This window comes from Lygodium microphyllum, chromosome 18, assembly GCF_053477565.2.
Source record: "Lygodium microphyllum isolate KBCC chromosome 18, Lygodium_microphyllum_v1.1.10, whole genome shotgun sequence".
Classification (NCBI taxonomy): Eukaryota; Viridiplantae; Streptophyta; class Polypodiopsida; order Schizaeales; family Lygodiaceae; genus Lygodium; species Lygodium microphyllum.
The window spans coordinates 5,422,519-5,443,693 of record NC_141152.1 but is presented as its reverse complement, the minus strand read 5'-3'; the positions used below and the strand labels follow the sequence as shown (position 1 = coordinate 5,443,693).

General features: G+C 43.1%; 1 protein-coding gene across 2 annotated transcripts; it reads right to left on the bottom strand.

Annotated features, from left to right (window-relative positions):
* Positions 1 to 3,501: 3,501 nt before the first annotated feature.
* On the bottom strand, positions 3,502 to 20,399 carry LOC148020532 (alpha/beta-Hydrolases superfamily protein). 2 transcript variants are annotated; one of them, XM_087698297.1, is made up of 3 exons: positions 19,916 to 20,399; positions 4,335 to 4,441; positions 3,502 to 4,142 (listed from the first exon to the last, which is right to left on the bottom strand). In XM_087698297.1, exons 1-3 carry the CDS (start codon positions 20,314 to 20,316, stop codon positions 3,541 to 3,543), a joined length of 1,110 nt encoding a protein of 369 aa, XP_087554423.1. In that variant the 5' UTR covers positions 20,317 to 20,399; the 3' UTR covers positions 3,502 to 3,540. The 2 variants fall into 2 exon arrangements, with proteins under 2 accessions (XP_087554423.1, XP_087554421.1); XM_087698295.1 differs by having other exon boundaries at positions 3,502 to 4,441; positions 19,916 to 20,398.
* Positions 20,400 to 21,175: the final 776 nt, after the last annotated feature.

Below are 21,175 nucleotides of genomic sequence, written 5' to 3'. Positions count from 1 at the left end.
GTCCCCACCACAACTGAAGGATTTCAAGATTAAGTTGGTTCCATGAGTGTAGCCTCCTTTGCAGGCACCCTACTAGATGAGCAAGGAGCTTGCAAGAAGCTCAAGGAGGTTTGAGCACAAATTGAGGACCTTCTCATGGGATTGAATGACTCAATATATTGGATGAGACTTGATTGAGAACAACAATGCCCTATATGTGGGGGGTGTTTATTACAACTGAATGACTCAAGGATTGTTTGCATTTGAAATTGGTGTCACTATTGAATATGGATATATTTGGACCATTGGGTGGCTAAGTTGACACACATGCACCACTCGAGGTATAGCTAGATCTTGGAGATTGAATCCTTGCTTGACAAACTTAGACACATGGACTCCTTTTTAGACATCCACCCATTGCCAAAGAGGATTGGTGTAGAGCTATATATTTTATTCATCGAACAAAGTGGCTAAAGCATTTACATCACTATCAATATTTCCCAAGTTTTGAAATTGATGATGATGTATGAAACATACTGGATAAAAATAGAAACCAAATGCAACTAGCCATCCATCATGATCATCTACTACTATAAAAGCTTGCAAATTTGTTGATCCAATGCCAAGAGTATCCATTGTAGCCTCATAATCATCATCTTGAAAAATGTTGAATTGAAGGGGCAAAAATGTAGCTAAAGAAGATCGCATCTTCACTACAATGTATCAAAAGGAAAAAAATGTTTATTTTAAGAAAGAATTTGCTAGAAATGTTGGGGACATCCAATTTGTTGGTAGCTTTCACAAAAATCATCATCATATAGTTGCCTTCTTTAATATCCTTGTAAAGATTTTGCATGACTCAAACTACTAGTCTAGCATGATTTATCTTCTATGGAAGTTTGAATTTTGGAAGCAATCATGATCAATGGGTGTATATATATTTCTTGTTATTTGTGCAAATACAAGCATAATCTACTTGGTCAAGCAACAAAAATAAGGTACCCATGTAATTCCAAAAGAGATCAATGATCCAATCCAATCCAACCTTTATGCTTTGGCCAAAGGTTGATTTTCATGCTTCTAACAGTCAATGGCATGATATTGAGGGGTGTGAAATTGGAATAATAGCTTGCACTGACCTGAAGGGGCCATGTTTGTGCATTATTTGCAATTTCATGAACATTTTTCCATGTGGCTTTCTTTTTATCTGATAGATGGACGACCATGCAATGAGGAAAAAAACATTGGGATTCCTAATATATCGTCATATTGTCATGTGTAGGAATCATGTCATCATAAGTCCGATTCACGAACACATTTGGTGTGCCTCAAACATGAGATTAGTGAATCAAGAAGATCTTGAGTGGGAAATCAAAATAGACTGGAGGTTTTGTTGCACTTCAAGGTTTAATGATCCAAATAGCTATCTCTACAAATTGACCAAAAGCCATGGTATGACCAAGAAAACAAAGAATACGAGAGATGAATTATTGTTGGATATCTTAGATTTCGCCTTGGCTAGAATTAAAACCCCTCCTTGTTCTAATCTCAAGAAGTTGTCTCATTAAGGCCTAAATAGGCACCAAAATATACTCAAAACACTAGGTTAAAGACCTTCAAAATCTACATTAATTAATGCTCTTGTAGCCTCAAATGTACACCAGTACCTAGCATATCAATGCTCTCACTATCTTTTCTTTCTTTTTTGTTTTTTAATAGAACAATGTTAAGTTAATACATTAAAAACTAAAAGCATTTTTACATCAAGGGGATATAAATCACTTCAAAAAGGGTGGCTTGCATCCAAAATAGCCTCATGAACCCAAACGTGATGGTTGTGTACAACAAACATATAGATTGGAGTATAGCAAGCATTTGTAAAAAATGATAGCCATGGCCCATGCAAAGTAGCAAGAATAGGGAGAGATCGAGAAAATGTGCGAAGATAGTTACCCTCAAGTCTCCACCATTATAATGGGCACAAATAAGACAAGAAAAGGGTGTCCTTAATATGGGAGGAGCCATCCTTATATTAGTGTGCTAGTAGTTACGTAAAGCTATTCGCACCTTACTTGACCACACCCCTCGCAATATGAGACTCCATGTTTATCGAAAAGATCCACAAGAGATTAAAGCTTGAGAATCTATGTAGTGAACAAGCTACAAGGGACCTATAGCACATGAACAAGTTTTATCAAGGCTCAAGTTGCATCTTCATCCTCAAGTTCATCATCATCATCATAACCTACACACATGCTAGAGAGTTAGAAGTGTGGTAGCTCCATAAGCAGCTATCCAGCTCAAGAAGACTGGTATTTGTTGAAAACTAAACCACTCTTTTAAAAGAGACAAATGAAGTTTGGCCATTTGTCCTAACCAGGCTCCTACTACCATGGTAAGACCCCCCTAACACCTTTTACCCATAGTTGTTGGAGTCGGGACTCTGAGCCCATCACGGTTCAACTAAGGTAAGAGGTGATTTAATGACATCACCATGTAGGAAAGAGATACCGGCACCTTTGATGAAGACATAAAAGTTTTTTGTGATTTGCCCCGAGTCTTTTATTTTATGACAAATAAAGCCAAGTATGGTTTGGGAAAAACATTAGGCATGTCTGTAACAGCTTTTCCCACGTGCGAAATTTCCGTGGGAATCCAACTAGGCGAGCTACGACGGGGACGGGGGACGGTTTAGAACAGGAAGGAATTTCGCATGCAACGGAGAGTGTGACACAAAGAAGCTACCTCCCTCAATCGGCCAGTCCAAAAGTGACCGTCGCCCCTGAAATACATGCTTGGCCCGTTCTTTCAGCTCAAGCTCTGATACCTTGCACCCCGTGAAACGGATAGATCGCTCCTTCATTATACTGACGATGAGAGTCTTGTGCGAATTCTCTGTGCAGTGAGGCAGCAGAAGAGAAAGCTGAAGGATACTGCACTTGGATCTGCACAAATTGTACGAAGAAAACCTCTGTGCACAAAACAGATCAAGTTGCAGTGCAAAAGGCAGGGAGAGTAACGTTCCTGCTTTTGGGTATTACTTGGTCGCCACTGCTTCCTCCTAATCGACTGCAATCGCAGCCGTAAAATTAAAGAACTAGGAAGAAGTCCAATGAACAGTGTTTTCCATTTGCAGTAGAGGTAAAATTGCTGAAGTGATTTTAGAATTTTCCTGGAGGAAAGAGAACTGTGTTGAACAGACCCGGGTGAATTGAGAATTGGAAAGAGTACATTGTGAAACAATGGCAAAGGAACCGGGGAAATGTGTGCCACTAAAGTTACGCTGCTGCTCACGCTAAGTAAGGTTTTATTCATGTTGCAATAGCTGATAATTAGGCAACGATATCTTGGATTGAGTTCATGAAGAAGACCTGTCTTACCTTAAACTAGAAACAGATCTATGACACCTGTGTTTCCTGGATGCACCCACTTTGATTCAACATACAAACATGCCTACAAAAGCCCGAGAAAGCAAACAAAGACAATCAACCTAAATACGAAGTTTCAGATACTCAGAATCCAATGCAAGCAGTATTCTCGATACAACAGTTTGCAAAGCATTCAATTATGTTGTAGAGAGGACTTTGAGTGTGCATTTTTAGCTAATACTTGGCCCAGTATGGCTTGCACTGAATCCATGTCTGTCAGAATAGAACTGTGTGTCTTACCTTCTATTTTTATCACATCTATTTCTTGACCTGTAATGGAGTTCCATTGATCTACTATTGCAGAAAGACTACAGAGATTAACTGTACCATCCCCATCCCCGTACACTAATTGTGGCTGCTTGTTAAAGCCTCCATTCCCGTATACTAGTGTTTCTGGAGTTCTGATTCCCATACTAAACATGACAGTTGTACGAATGCCAGGCGCTTCTATACTATTAGTAAGTGGTGGAATGCGAGATCTGTACAACAGCACACCTTCAGAGTACCCTATGTCTTCCAAAAATATTGACATATCACTGGCAGAATAATTTCTAGATTCAGTCGAAACCAATATGCGGTCTTTGAAAACTCCTGGAACTGGCAGCAGCCATAGGTTGCTCTCTGAACTTCTTTGCTCTGCCCGCAGCACCATTGGGTCAACAAAGGGTGCACCTTCTGCATATCCTGAAGCAAATGTTCTCATAACCTGGACAGTGCCACCCCACGGTGTTGAAACTGCAATGAAATGTTTTACATATTTTTGGCGCCACGCAAGTGTTTGCTGGTTTAGAAAATAAGTTGCCCAAAGTCCTCCTAGACTATGTGAAAGTAAAACCACTGGTTGAGCCCCATTGGTTCTAAAAGCAGTCTCTATTAAGGTTCTCAACTTCTCTATGAAGTCAACTGCACATGGTGCTGCGTACTCACCTGGTGCGTACCGGAAATCATATGGAGCCCCAAATAAAGATTCACCATCAACATATCCTTCCGCTTCTAGCACCTTCACCAGAACTCCCATATAAAGTGACAATTTTCTGGAAACATGAAAAACAGAGGGAATGAACAAGCAGAATGTAGTTCTATAGCAATCGCTCTCACTGAGCTGAAGGGACATTAAGAAAATGGGCATGTATTTTTGCTAGAAGCACCACATGCCCAAGGGCATATAAATCTCTTTACTCCATACAGTGAGATGAGAAATATAGGAGATCCAGGATTTATTCTCTCTGAGGATTTTTGATCAACTACTGGCTTAGATCTGCTTTATTATGCACTGATCAAGACCGCATACCATGACTTTCATATACTAGCCGGACTAATGAGATAAACAATGTTAGAAACAAATGAAGTGAAGACAGAGAACTGCTGCCAAATATATTTTGTACTCCTACCATATGCTGAAAGAAGTCCCTTCCTAGAGCATCCCCAGTTAGCCTTGAGACTCAACTGGCCCATGCAACCTCTCTTGGGCTGCCCTCCTTTTGAGCCACTAGAATTAAAAACATACACTGGCACAAAATGTTTATGCCCAATTCACTACATTAAAACAGCCCCAAGAAGATTTATCTATGAAAGATGCATTGTTTCTATTCAATAAGACAAATGCCAAAAATCTGGACTCTTTCACTTCTCCCCCGAGTGTTCCCTCCTCCTCATGAGCTACTTGTGTTGAGCTAAAAATGCATAACAAGCTGATTAGCTCTTTAAAACAGCCCCAAAACATATAAATTACCAAAAGTTTCATTAAACAGTTCGCGGTCCTAGAGAATTTCTGTGTCCCGTAAGCAAAACCTTAATTTGAGAGGATCCTTCTGCATCTATCCTATCTATTCACCATTTAGCCTATCCTTGTCTTGCAGGTTTCGGCCATCAGCCCTCTTCCACTAGCTATCCTATGACTTCTGCAACATGGTCTACAGCTGTCACCTAGCATTCCACTGCTGCCACCGATCAGCTGCCGTCATCTTCAAGTGGTTAAATTGCTGTGTTTACCAGTTCCAGCCCCAGAGATTGCTGCGTTCTAGTTTTCAGCCTACTGCCCTTCCATTTCCAGCATCCAACTCATTTGCCTTTGCATCTACAGCAGGTCGTTTTTGTGTTTTTAGCACTTTTCTTCATTAGCCTTTGCTCCAATTGGTGGTTACTGCACTCGAGGTCCATCTCTATTGGACGACACATCAACACCTCCCCTTGCTCCATCGACTGTTGGATAACTCTGCCCTTGAGCATTGTACATTCTCTCATTCATTTACAGCATTGATTCATTCACTTCAAAGTTCTCTTTCTTCTCTGTTTCTGTTTGTGTTTTTGCCTTTTGCGTTTGAGTTTTGCGTTTAGGGTTTGCAGTTTTTGTGTTATTGTTTGAGATATTGTGTTTTAGCCATGTTTGTACATTCTATGTTTTCTCTATGCAAACCCTAGCATATCTTCACATGGCATTAGAGCCATTGCTCTTCCAAAGAGTATCCTATGGCTATTGTGGAGAGCTTGGTTTTGTGCGAGATGCACGAATGACACGTAATTGATTCACAATGGCTCGAATGACTCCATCTTTGGATCCTTCTTTGATACTTTCTTAAGCTACTACTTCAATGGAGGCCTTGAGGAGGCATTATGGTATTGATTTGGAGGACAATGCTCCAACTACTAATATTTCTTTTAGGGATCGTTCATGACGGCCCATGTCTTCTTTGTCTCATACTCCTTCACAAGGTACATCTCAATTGAAGCACTCCACTAACAAGACTAATCCCCTCTCAGTTGAGGAAAGACTTCTAAGAGTGCCCAACAGAAAAGAAACACACACACATATACATACAGAGGAAGCAGAAGATGAAGGAAGAATACTACATTGACTAAAGAAGAATGCTAATACAATGGGAATGGATTGACCAGTCCTTGCACGCAGCCCAAAGCGTCAGTGAGGGCACCAAATTAAGCCAATGACGATGGTAGCACCAATCATGGAGAGTTGGAGTGTGCACTTGCAAATAGAAGACTGAAGACTAAAGATTGTGTGAGTTTGCCAAGTGGGGGTGCGGCTATAAATAGCCAAAACACCAAAAAATTGGCCAATCAGCTCTTGTAGGGCCATAAATGCTGGCTGACCAGCATTAAATGCTAGTCACTTAAGAGAAAAATGCCAAAAAAAATAGAGGAGACCCTGAAAAAATCCCAAGTGACAATGACAATACCTGGCATGTGTAGGCAAATTGTCAAAAGCAAAAACTAGCCTAGGAATGCACAAAAGGAGCCAACGAATAAAGAAAATGCACCTAAACTACCAGAGCTCCTATGTCCAAGAGATAACAAACTAACAAGACTAACATAGATAGGCTAACACCCCCATTAGATAGGCTAAGACCCAACAACCTCATGTGATGAAGCATAGAAGCTTGGGGCAAAGGCTTCGTGAAGAGATCTGTTGCATTGTCCTTCGTGGGATAATAGGCCACTGCTAACTCAAAATCCACAATCCTCTCTTAAACATAGTAATACTGAAGCTTAATATGCTTCATGCGAGCATGAAACATAAGGTTCTTTGCCAAAGCTAGAGCACTCTAGTTGTCCACATGCAACTTCGTAGGCCAAGCTAAGGAAAACCAATCTTTGCCAACATGTGGCAAAGCCAAACCGCCTCCATAGCTGTAGAACATAATGCGTGATACTTTGCATCTGTAGAAGAAATGGCCGTAATAGATTGCTTCTTGCTGCTCCAAGTGATAACTCCCAATCCAAGGGAAGAGACATAGCCTATAGTAGACCGTCATGAATCCACATCACTTGCCCAATCAGAATCACTCCAACCAAAGAGAGTGACTCCCTCTTCATACATGATCCCACGGGATCGAGTCTCTTGTAAATAACGAAGAACACGCAAGACCACTCTCCGATTCTCCTGAGTGGGACTCTTCATGAAACAAGACAACAATGCCACAGCAAAAGAAATATCTGGTTGAGTGTGAATAAGTCAAATGAGGGAGCCAACAAGACACCTATAACGGGTGGCATCGGGAAGGGGATATTCGGCTCCCAAAAACTTGGATTCTAGGTCCATGGGGGAAGGAATAAGCTGAAAATCACCCGTACCAAACTTCGAGAAAAGCTTGAGAATGTACCTATTCTGCGAAATTAAAATGCTTTGTGACATCATATAGATCTCCAAGCCAAGGAAGAAATGTAGGATCCCAAGATCCATCATGTCAAACTCCTCCAGTCGCAAGATCTCCGGAGTACAATCAACCTCTTGAGGAGAGCTCCCTGTAATGATAAGATCATCCACATACAAGATGAGCAAAACACATATGTTACCCTCAACCTTGAAGTATAGGTTGAAGTCATGAACTAATAGATGGAAACTACTTTGTAGAAATAATCGATCAATCCTTTGGTACCAAGCATGAGAAGCCTACTTCAGGTCATCGTGGGCCTTCTACAATCTATAGACATGGTCCTCCTTCCCTTGCACATGAAAACCTGGAGGCTATGAAACATAAATCTTTTTCTCAAGGACACGATTCAAGATAGCTGACTTTACGTCCATTTGATAAACAAGCGAGTGGTGGTGGGCTACAAGAGCCAAGATAGCCCGAATAGTAGACATTCGAGCCATAGGTGCAAAAGTCTCAAAATAGTCCAAACGTGCCCTCTAAGCACCTTGGCAACAAGCCTAGTTCTGTGTTAGTCCAAGAAACCACTTGCAAGGTACTTGATCTTATAGACCCACTTCACACACCTATCACCTTCTGCTTTGGGGAACACGAAACTAACTCTCAAGTTTAATTACGCTCGATAGAATTGAGCTCATCCTGCATGGCTTGATGCCAAATATCATGTCCAAGAACCTCAATTATAGTAGGCTCATTGGCATGAAGAGTTTGCGACATGAGAGCATAGGTTACACAAAGTGAACTATTCCATTGGGCCTGTAAGCGAGCTGATTTGCATGGACCTGTAGGAGAAGTAAGAAAGTGAGAAACACTTGAATCTTGCATAAGTCGTCGTCGGTACCATTGAGGAATCCGAATAGGGTCATCCTGTTGCGAGGGAGACTGAGTAGCCTCCAGTACTTATAATGCACCTATTTGTGGTAGATATCAAAAGATGACGTACCAGCGAGACAGTAGGGTTTGCGGGGATGAACATGGAATGAGCTCGGCAAACATGGAGAAGAGAAGAGAAGAGAAGAGAGAAGAAACTCTGATGAATGGAATGATGAAGTTCTGAATCATGGAGTGAATGTGGTACAAGGAAACAAGGGTGCCGTAGCACAAGGAAGATGATGAAGACAACCACGAACAACAAACCGCAATGTCCTCCTAAAGGGGCGTAAGGTCAATGGAGAGGCTGGAGAGAATAGGTGACGGACTGAATGAATAGATGTGAGGAATGAATGAGAGAGTGGCCTATAAATAGGCACAGACGGTCTAGGATTGCGCCCCTTTTGGGGCTGCAAACCCTAAACGCAAAAACGCAAACTGCAGGTGAAGGGTGAAGGGTTTCTCAACACCCCCCTTAGACCCAAAAAGGGGAACAAGAGAAGAGTGAGATGGAGATGCAATGCTACATGTTGAAAAATGCTCATGTAGCAGGTGCCACTTGGACAGTGTCCCTCATGGAAAATTTGTTCACTTGCCCAAGCACCCTAGTACAAAGATGATGAAAATATGCAATGCATAGGAGGAATGTCGAACTTTGTGTGGTGCCAAGAACCATAAGGATATGCCCATACTCGATCTCAAGAGTTGGCTCCATGCTGACCAAGTGACCAAGGCAAGAAGAAGAGAGGAAGAAGATGTAGAGGATCCCTAAGATCCAAGATTTCCACCGGAAAGAAAACTTGCAGTAAAGAATAGTAGACAGTGTGAATTGGAGAACTCGAAACTCAACCTTGGGAGAGAAGCCACTAGCTCCGTGCATCTATGCTAGAGGGAATACAAATCCCTATGCTATGCAGCAGCCAATGCATGGTGTGGAAGGCCCATTGTATTCGGGTATGGCTGGAAATGTGCAAAACCCTATGTATGGTAGCATTCATGACAGCAAGGTGCAGCGAAGGTAGTGCCAAATCCTTCACTTGAAGCTCCTAAAGAGGCCAATGAAGCTAAACAGTTGGTACCTATAGGGCAAGGAATGCAAATGCAAGGTCATTATGGAAGTGCCAATCCAATGGATTTTGGATAGCCAGGCATGCATGCTATGATGGGGCAGCTAGGATACTTGGTGGTAGCACGATTTTTCATGCAATGGTTGGCCAAGGGCCGCATACAGGAATGCATGGCACAAATCCCTATGGTATGCAGCAGCCAATGCATGGTGTGCAAGGCCCATTGTATTCAGGTATGGCTGGAAATGTGCAAAACCCTATGTATGGTAGCATTGGCTCAATGCCTGGGGCACAAAATGGAATGTTTGGCAATGCATCTGCACCCCCGAATGCTTATGGGGCTCGAGGAATGATTGCTGGTCATCCACATGCTTCATTTGGGCTTGGTCATTATGTAAATACAGCAAATGCACCCTTTTTGCAACAGCCAGGGTATGACAACTTGACTCCCAAAGGGGAAGCAAAAGACTATGATGAGGGTGGAGAAGCAGTGAAGTTTGAGTCCAGTGGTGCACAAGATAGGCTGAAAGCTTTGACCTTCATTCAGCAGTTTGATGCAGCCTATTCAGAAGGAAAACTTCACAGACTCCTCTAAGATTCGAAAGGCAGCCACTTTCTTGAAGGGGAATGCATTGCAGTGGTGGTCCATGCTCTTGATGCAAGGTAGAGCACCCCTTTGAAGTGGACATCATGACAACTTGGAACAAGCTTGATGCAAAGGAATGCAAGAATTTAGAGCAATACAATAAGAAGTTTTGGGATGCATTGCTGCCCGTCACTTCTTATCGTGCCATACCCCTTCATGAGCAAGTGGAAAAATATGTATATGGGCTGCACAAAGGAATCAGGGATTTTTGCATAAAATCCACCGTGTCTAGCATGTCTCAGCTCATAGAAAGCTGCTACAGCCGATGCTTTGCTGTGTGGAAAGGATTCGGGCTTCCAAGAGAGCGGGGAGAAGCCAAATAAAAAGTTGTTTGAGGCTGAGAGAAGGGGGCATATCTGAAAACCAGCCTGAAAAGAGGCCAAAACAGCAAAGAAAGGGCTCGAAAACATTGGCACAACGTAGGGAATTGATGGCTGCAAATAAATACTTTATTTGTGAACAGGAGGGTCATATTGCAAAGAACTGTCCCAATAGGCAGCAAGCTGCAAAATCAGAAAATCAGGGAGATTCTAAGGGTAAAAGGCCCAAAACATCAGTGGGATTGGTGCCCGATGTTGTTAGTGATCAGCCCAATGATGATGCTACTGAGTTGTGCAAAGCATGGGGCAAAATTAGGGATCAGCATGTATTGATCTTCTTTGATAATGGTGCACGAGTCAACTTCATCTCTACTGACATGACAGCCCGTCTAGGCATCAAAGAGGATGAGATGGGAGCCATGGGGAAAGTTAGAATGGCATGTAAAGGTCATGCAGAACCTGTCACACCACTCATTGGACAGCTTCGGTTGCACATACAAGGATGTGTGGACAACGAAGAGTTTTACATTGCTCCACTTGAGGGTTGTGATGTGTTGCTTGGTATACCATGGTGCCACCGTATGCATGCAGTGATTGATTCATATGCAAAAGAGATCACTATTCAACATAAGGGAAAGACACTCACACTTGATGTAAAGTTGAAAGGGGAATCTGTCCCTGTTGTATCTGCAGCTGCTATTTCTAAAGTAATGAAAAATCATCTTTCAACGTATTTAGTTTGCTAAGGATAAGGATGATAGTGAGAATGTTAGGAATATGTCTAAATTAGAGAAGAATCGCATGTCATTAATGAAAATGTATGTTGATTGCTTCTCTCAATCACTTCAAGGGCAGCTACCACCTGACAGACCCGAAGATCATGGCATAGACCTTATCCCTAGAAGTAGCCCTCCTAATAAACCACCCTATAGAGTCAGTGCAGCCCAACAGGAGGAGATTATGAGTCAAGTAAATGAGCTGTTAGAAAAAGGGCTGATTCAGCCTAGCTCATCTCCTTTCTGTTCTCCGGTGCTTTTGGTGCAGAAAAAGGATGGTTCATGGCATATGTGCATTGACTATCGTGCTCTGAACAAGATCACGATAAAGAACCGCTTTCCGATCCCTTGGATCGATGATGTTATGGATAGATTGCAGGGGGTAGCAATATTCAGCCGTATAGATTTGAAAAGTGGGTATCATCAGATACGCATTAGACCGGAGGATGTGCCCAAGACAGCTTTCAGGACATCTTTTGGGTTATATGAATTTCTTGTCATGCCTTTTGGACTTAAAAATGCTCCTGCCACTTTTAATTGGATGACGGATCGCATCTTTCAGCCACATAGAGCATTTGTGAGTACTTTCTTTGATGACATGATAGTCTATTCAAAGAATGAGACGAAGCATAGAAAGCACTTGAACATTGTTTTCAATGAGCTGCGTAAGCATAGGCTGGTTATCAATGACAAGAAGAGTGAATTCTTTTTGCATGAAATCCACTTCTTGGGACATATTGTATCGGCTCTACTCAGTCCAACCCAAAGATTAGACCCACAATGGTCACCTTTTTGCCATCCGGTCACATAGACCTCATCTGATATACAAGTCAGGACTCAACCAATGTCCGGGCTCCATTTGGCTTCTTCTCATAATGGGGACCTTACAACTTTAAGCACCATGGATCATTGGTGGCACCTTATGAGGGTGGGGCATTTAGCATATCTAACAGTTGCTCCACAATAAAAATCTGCTCTTCTGCAAGAAATCTCTAGACTGTGTCTTCACTTAGGTAATGATACCATGTGAAAGTGCGCAACGGAAGAGAAACACAAACATAGAGAGAAGCACAGAGAGAGAGAGAGAGAGAGAGAAACAAAGGAGGCAGAAGATAAAGGAAGAATACTGCACTAATTGAAGAAGAATATTGATACAATGGGAATGGACTAATCAATCCCTGCACGTAGCTCAAAGTGTTAGTGAGGGCACCAAATCAAGCTAATGATGATGGTGTTGAGAAACCCTTCACCGGTAGTTTGCATTTTTGTGTTTCTGCCTTTTGCATTTAGGGTTTGCGTTTAGGGTTTGCAGCCCCAAAAAGAGGCGCCATCCTAGACTAAGTATGCCTATTTATAGGCCACTCTCTCATTCATTCCTTACGGCTAACTCATTCAGTCTGTCATCTCTTCTCTCCAGCCTTTCCACTACCCTCACACCCCTTTCAGAAGGACATTGCAGTTCGTGGTCCGTGGCTGCCTTCATCATCTTTCTTGTGCTACAACACCCTTGGTCCCTTGTACCACATTCACTCCATGATTCGGAACTACATCATTCCATTCATCAGAGTTTCTTCTCTCTTCTCTTCTCTTCTCCATGTTTGCCGAGTTCACTCTGTGTTCCTCCCCGCAAACCCTATTGTCTTGCCGATACGTCATCTTCTGACATGGTATCAGAGCTGGATCTGCTCAAATAGTGGCAAAGATCCTCCACTACAGTGAAGGCAAAGACCGGTGGCGGGTTCGGCATCCCCTTCTCTTCTTCTTCTGCTGCATCAACATCTCGTTTTTGCAGGTTTCAGGTGTTTTCAGCTTGCTGCCCACACCCCTTTCGCGGAGGATATCGCAATCTCAGCTGTTCCTTGCTGTTATCTACAGTCTGGCGCTTGTTTCCAACTTTCCACCCACAGTTTGCAACTATTTACAGCAGAACGACTGTTGTTGATCACTCTCCATTCAGAAAACAATCTCGTTTTTGCAGATTTCAGGTGTTTCAACTTGCTGCCCACACCCCGTTCGCAAAGGACATCTCAGCTGAAGTTGTCCATTGCTGGCTCCATCAATTAGCGCCTGATTTCCAACCCATCTTCACGCAGTTTGGAGTTGTTTCCAGCCAGGCGACTGTTGTTCCTATGCAGACTTGTTGCTGCCTCTCTTACTGCTGGTCGCATCCTCCTTCCACTGGCAACTCACTTCTAGCCCTTCCATTACCCTCCCACCCCTTGAGGCGGACATTGCGGTTCATGGTTCATGGTGGCTGACCTCTTCCTTCTTCAACAAGGCACACTAGTATCCATGGCTTCTTTACCAACAGATGTCCAAACTACTGGGTGCTCCTTCTATGGCATCACCAGATACGCCACCGATGCTTGCCGACTTCGACCTTTACTCTCCACCCCTTTGAAGTACATGCGTCTTCCACCAAGCACTCCTTGTGCCACCTCTCCTTTCTGGGCCATAGAGATCATTCTGCATTGGCTATCAGAGTACTATGCTCAAGGCAATAAGACACATCCGATGCACACTAAGTCCTTTCGAGCACATGGAGGATTGATTGGCGCTACGACCTTTGAAGATCGTCGCAATGTCAGCGGTAGTCTTCTCCCACTCATTTTCAGGTACAGTGGCTTCCACGACCTACAAATCTGCAATCCACTCCATCGAGAGACAGTGATTGTTTGATACCGCCTCCTCGTCAGTCTGCTCCTTCGAGAGACAATGGTTGCTAAACTCTTTCCTCTTCTTTGGGTACCCCGTCTGCTCCACTGAGAGACAACGACTGTTGCCCACCTCTTGCTCATTCTGAGCCCTACCCTTCCCCACCCTCGTCTAATCAGGTTCGAGAGGCTACCTCTCGAAGATCTTCGAGACCTCAGATACCTTCTTTGGCCCAACCGGCGGCACTTCCTTCGTCATCAGACATTTTAGAGTCCGTGATCCATGAGTTTTTGGATTCCCTATCTACTTCAGAGGGGGATGTTATTTCTTTGTCCTCAGAAGGGGCATCTACTTCTTCGACTTTAGCGGGGGCCCCTCCACCTCCCACCTTAGAGGGGGAACCTACTCTACATGAAGCTCTTCACCCATCCTCTACTTTCTTGGGGTGGCTGTCTTCAACCAGTCATCTCTTCTACTAATATCCAGGATCTTCAAGTACCACCTAGATCGAAACCTCGGAGATTTAGCCGTGACTTGGTGATGAGGCCTTCGTATTCCTTCCAGCATGGATGTACGAAGCTAGTGGCTTCTCTCCCGAGGTGTTTCGGATTCTCCAGTTCACTCTATCTACTCGTCTTTACTACGGGTTCCCTTTCCAGTGGAAATCTTGGATCTTAGGGATCCTCTACATCTTCTTCCTCCCCTTCTCTTCTTGCCTTGATCACTTGGTTAGCATGGAGCCACCTCCCGCGATCGAGTACGGGCATATCCTTATGGTTCTCAGCACCACACAAAGTCCGACATTCCTCCTATGCATTGCATGTTTTCGTTATCTTTGTACTAGGGCACTTGGGCAAGTGAACAATTTCCCCACGAGGGACACTGTCCAAGTGGCACCTGCTGCATGAGCATTCTTCAACATGTAGCATTGCATCTCCACCTCACTCCTCTTGTTCCCCTTTTTGGGCCTAAGGGGGGATGTTGAGAAACCCTTCACCCGTAGTTTGCATTTTTGCGTTTTGCGTTTAGGGTTTGCGTTTAGGATTTGCAACCCCAAAAAGAGGCGCCATCCTAGACTGACTATGCCTATTTATAGGCCACTCTCTCATTCATTCCTTACGGCTGATTCATTCAGTCCGTCACCTCTTCTCTCCAGCCTCTCCCCTACCCTCACACCCCTTCAAGAGAACATTGCAGTTCGTGATTCGTGGCTGTCTTCATCATCTTCCTTGTGTTACGACACCCTTGGTCCCTTGTATCACATTCACTCCATGATTCGGAACTTCATCATTCCATTCATCAGAGTTTCTTCTCTCCTCTTCTCTTCTCCATGTTTGTGGAGTTCACTTCGTGTTCCTCCCCGCAAACCCTATTGTCTCACTGGTACGTCATCTTCTAACAGATGGCAACACCAATCACGCAAAGTCGGAGTGTCAAAGTATGTACCTACAAACAGAAGACTAAAGACTAAAGAGTATATGTGTCTACCAAGTGGGGTGGCAACTATAAATAGTCAAAATACCAAAAATTTTGCCAATCTACTCTTGTAGGGGCTATAAATGCTGGTCCATGAAGAGAAAGATGCCAAAAAAATAAGGGAGACCCCAAAAAAATCCAGATGGCAACGACAATATCCAACAGATATAGGCAGACTTTGGAAAGCAAACACTAGCCTAGAAATGTATACGCGAAGTTGACAAATAAAGAAAATACACCTACACTGCCAGACCTCCTATGTCTCCATTAGACTCTAGCAAGAGCTTACAACCAAGAGATAATAGACTAACAAAACTAATAAGACTAAAAGATAATAAACATGAGAGAAGAGGGAGAGAAAGGAGACAGAAGAACACAGAAATCTGTAGTCAATGAATGCTGAAATGAAGAGGGCAGATGTACAAGGGACTATCTAAGTATCTCCTCAAGCCAATCTCTCTCACCAACAATTAAAAGAAAAAGTAATGGAAAGCAAGCTGCCTAGTGACCATATATAGCTCAAAACAAAGTAATAAATTATGTAGGGCGGCCAACAAACTGGTCAACCAGCTGCCATAAATGCAATTAACTGCTGCATGGCAATCAAGAAGATCAGCGATCCACACCTAGCTGCCATGTGGCACTACCCTTGCCTACAATAAGGTGCCTATACACAATGACTGCTGAAAATGTCCAACGACTAACAAGAAAATACGTAACTCCACCCGAGAAAACTAATTGCATCAACTCAAGCTTGAGAATGCTAGTTCAAGGGATGACTAATCTCTAACACTATGCTGATAGTATATCTGCCATGAGGTCACTATTGAGTATACCACTCACTGCAGTTGGTATACAAATTGCTATGGTTTTCAATATAGCTATGAAACTATATATTTGCATCATCAATCTATGATTATTAGAGATTGATAATTGGTTGCTGGTCTTTAGTGGATGATCATCAATTTTCAATATTATTTAGCTAGTCTTGTGAACAACAGCATGTTTTATGAATGCCATTGATAGTTTAGCCATGGTTCACACTTAGTTAATGCTTTGCTATGGTTATTTGGTCAAAACAATTTAAATATGCTTATAAGAAATGCATTCTATGGGTTTCTCTTAGCAATATTGGATTCTTTATGAGTCTTATGTTTTGTGTATGCTGGTTGGAAATTTTCAAGGAGTATGGCACTAGCATGGTTCAACAGCATTGGCCAATGTTGTCTTTACTATGATGTCTTTTGGGAAGTTCCAGTGCGGTATGTTTTACTTTGGCACATTATAATGCAATTGAGCACAATGCAAAGATTTCAAGGAAATGGTCTATCACAAGACCGTGAAAATTTTATTACTTTGCATTTGATTAAAAGTTAATCAAATGTGAAAATGTGACTTGAACATATGAGGTGCAAGTCAATTATTTAGCAATGTGGAAACCACAACCTTGAGATATTAGTTGATGTTAAAGGCAAAATTTGTAATAAGTTATGCTTGACATTGGGTGGTAACGGGTGTTAGAACTTGGCCTACAATATTTAATTGGCCATTAGTGTCAGTGGTGACACTAGGGAATTGGTATTAATTCTGCCTCAAAATGCATGCTTAAATTTGGAGGCCTAATACTTGAATTCCACCAGGCTGAAATTGAAGAATTTCCAAGAGAATCAAGAGGCTAGCCAACCAATTTCAATTTGGGGTTAAATTTATCTCACAAGGAGCAATGTGAAGACCAATTCCCCAAGCAAACCAAGGGGAAATTTGGTTTCAAGGCTTGCTGGTCATTAATGACAACAAGTAGCACTTGGATTGGCAGAGAAGATCGGTGAATCTCAGTTGTACTCCATCCATTTGAAGATAAAGAAATACTAAAAAGGGCACTTGTTTCGGGGCCAACAAGCTATCCATTGTCCTAGATTTAAGAGTAAAGTGTGTATTTTTATTTTATGTAAATTTGCTTCTTGTTATTACTAAGTGTTAATCAGGTCATTACCACCCTATTTGAGGAGGAAGGCTGGTTTTAGCCACCCCACCAAAGGTGGTGCCACCTCGCCATCCAGCCTATCGTCCAATTGCTAAATGTTGCCCCCTACCTTAGAGGTCATCGCCAGCCTATTCTTGCTGCCACCCTGCTGTCCAGCCATATCACCATCTGCCAGGTCTATCACTGCATGTATTTTCCACCTGGCAGGCTGTGTTTTGCTGCTGCACTAGACTGACTGCTGATATCATCTTCTCCCTCATTTGCTGATAGTGGAGCTGCATTTCTACCAGCAATCCTTATGTTTTGCTGCCTGAAGTTATCATTGACATCATGCTGCCCAGAGGACTGGATTTCACTCCCGCTACTGCTTCCCACATCTTTTCTTTTGCTGCCTGGAGTCATCACCAATTATCCCACTGCTTTGAGGACTGTTTTTCACTCCCACCACTCCTTCCATAGGTGCTGCCACCCATCTCCACACTTGAGCTTCAGTATACTAGTAGCAAGTCATCTTGGGCCAATCAGACATCACCGATTCCTTGGCTCTCCTTAGCCCCCAGTCCTAGAGATAGGGAAATCTGAGGTCGTTGTATCACCATCGTATTTTATTCACCACTATTCTTTCACTCACCACTCCTTCCATAGGTGCTGCCACCCATCTCCACACTTGAGCTTTAGTATACTAGTAGCAAGTCATCTTGAGCCACTCAGATGTCACCGACTCCTTGGCTCTACATAGCCCCCAGTCCTAGAGATAGGGAAGCCTGAGGTCATTGTATCACCATTGTATTTCATTCACCGCTATTCTTTCATTCTGTGTTTCTGACTTCATTCACAATTTGTGTTTTCGTACACACTTTGATGTCTCCATTGCAAACCCTGCCATTTCTTTAAACCTCCCACAACCCATGGCCAACAAAACGTTTCATGCCAGTCAAAAAGGCTGCTTCCAATACCTGTGTAAACTGGGACTCTCACAATGTTCGAATATCTTCTCTCATGCTGGGAATCACCCCAGTTTTTGCATGTAGAAAGCTGCCATAGTTAATCCAGTTGCAAATGGTCGTATCCTTTAAAGCTGGGGCTTGTCAAAATTGCCCAAATCTCTTCTCACAGGCCAGGAGCCACCCATCAAGGTTTCGAATCTATGAAGCTGCCATATTGAATCCAGAATAATAAGTGAATTTTAAACTGGAACACCTCACAATGTTCAAACCGCTCCTCTCATAAACCAAGATTTTCCCATTAAGCTTTTCCATGTAAACAGTGATAGCAGAGCTACAAGCCTCTAAGAAGGCAACCTTAAGAAGCCAGTGAACTGAGTAGGTTAAATCTACAAAGTGCAAGTGCTCCTTCTACCCCAAACAGAAATCCATTTACTCTGAATGCAAGGTGAGTTGAGACTCTGAGTTTCATCAGTCAAGCTAATGGCTGAGTAGCCCAAGGAGGCCAAAGCCCTAGAGTTGTAATATGCTGTGTGCAGCTGGCATAAGGTCCCAAAAGGGTGTGCAGTGGCAATGGGCAGGCAAATGGACCCGGCACTGGTTGGTCAGCCCCAGGGGAGAAGCAGCCAGTAGTATGACTGATGGTAAATCATTGGTACTACTTGGCTGTAGCAATTACTCAGACCATCTTTTTCAGAATGAAACAACCACTGGATCTATGTCGGATTAAGTCTGTCTCAAACATTTAGTTCCCTTCACTTACTGGGTTCAAACTAAGCCTTTAAAGTTTTAGGGCCACTGGCAGTAGCATGGGCCAGGGATGACAAGTGCAATTCTTTCAGTAGCAGCTGCATTCAGTTGAGATTATAGATTAGGGTTGCTTCACTTAATGGTTCTAATCAAGCAGTATCCCCTCTTGCCAGTCAGGTGAATAGCCACCAGCAGTAGCATTAACCAGTGCCACCAACTGCAAATGCTTTAGCATGCATGGGTCATGTGGAGGTCTGTTGTTCTTAGATTTGCTGAGGCGTAACTGTTAGCAGCCGATTGTGATCAACACTGCCATCAATGACATACCTGGGCTGAGCTAACTGCATAGCCATTTCTGTTGCTCAAGCCCATGACAGATTAGTAGACTGGCTTCCTGATCTTGTATCATACCAAATGCTTCCATGATACTGATGAGAATCCCACCAAAGAAAATAAAAAACAGACATGAGGGGCCTCCTAGCCACCATGCCTTAAAAGTGCCTTACCTACGCTTTAAGTCCCATGGTGGTCAGCCATCACCAGAGGTAACTGATTTGTATCTTCTTGCTCGCTTTATGCCAAGTCAGGGATTTTTGCATGTGGAGTTGTTCCCTGCACTTTTACATATTGAGCAGTTCCCTGCACCCACTGAACAGAGGGAGGTTCATAGCAAACAGCAAACCAATCCGACCTGTTTGGCCATTCTTTTCCATTGAACATTTTATAGTGTCAACGAGCTATGATTTTGCTTATAGTTAACAGCACTATATTTGTATCCTCATGCATGGTACCAGACAGAGATGCAAAACTCAGGAACACCAACCAAAACGAAGGGGCATTATAGAGGACACCTGAATGAGGGGTCCAAGTAAGCCATGCCTCTGGTGGAGCCAAAGAAAGGGACTCTTGACACCACACCAGGGGAGTTCTCGCAGGTGCGAGTGCGGGGGTTGTAGACAAGGGCCATTCTCTGTGCGAAGCAATGAGTGAATGGAGGCAGGAGGGCAGGGACGTCCAGCCACAACCTAACGTAGCCATCATCGTCCTTATCATCATCCTCAGGGTGCTGCTGCGGAAGATGCCACAGCCATCTCCTCCTGTTCCTCCTCCTCCTCCTGCCGCAGCACAAGAAGCTGGCGGGCTTGTAATCGTCCGTGAGCTTAACCTCCAGCCGGTTGCCTCCTGCCCCTGGGATGATCACCACTGGAGGCAGCTGGCTCTTCAAGCTGCCGCTAGTGTTGACAATCATCATGCTTGCCACCGATCGTATGTGGCCTCAGCACTACCTACGAACTATGTTTGACTCACCATGCATTAGGTACTAGTACTAAGTAGTCTCTGCCTAGAGTAAAATTTGAGGGTAAGTCCACCATGGATTAGCTACTCGTAATCGGCCTAGACTCCAAGGTAAAATTTGAGGGGATCTCGACTCTTGAGTGTGACTCACCGTGAATTTTTTAATTTAAAAAATAAAAGCGCATTGAATTTGTAAATGGCAGATGCTCACTTTTCAAGTATTAACCAATCAATATACTTCCTTAGGGGTTGGACGTTCACAGTCCTTTACACACTAGAGAGGACATAACCTGTTGTTTACTTATTAAACAGGTGAACTCCCCGCCCATTTTTGGATGGGGAGTCTCCCTTGCCTAGTTTGTAAAGTGATAGACAAGGATGTACTTTTCATATTTGCGACCAATCAAAAAATTTATAAATATAATCATTTTTACTTTTTTTCCCTTGCCCATTTTATAAAGTGATGGACAAGGGTGCACTTTTTGTATTTGAAAGCAACCAAAAAAATTATAAATGCAATAATTTTTACTTTTTTGTAAAATGTGGAGACTCAAAGTGGACGAGGAATTCGCTTGTTTAATAGGTAAACAACAAGTCATGTCCTCTCCAGGTTGTAAAGGACTGTAGATGCCCAACCCCTAAAGAAGTACATTAATTGGTAAATACTTGAAAAGTGGGCGTCCGCCATTTGGTGTGTAACCGGCCTAATGTGTGAGGAGAAAATATTTACATTAACAACAACTAGGCCCATTCCAAAAAGTAGGACCTTTTATAAAATTGCAAGCTATCCATAAGCTTGGTTAAGAGGGTATCCC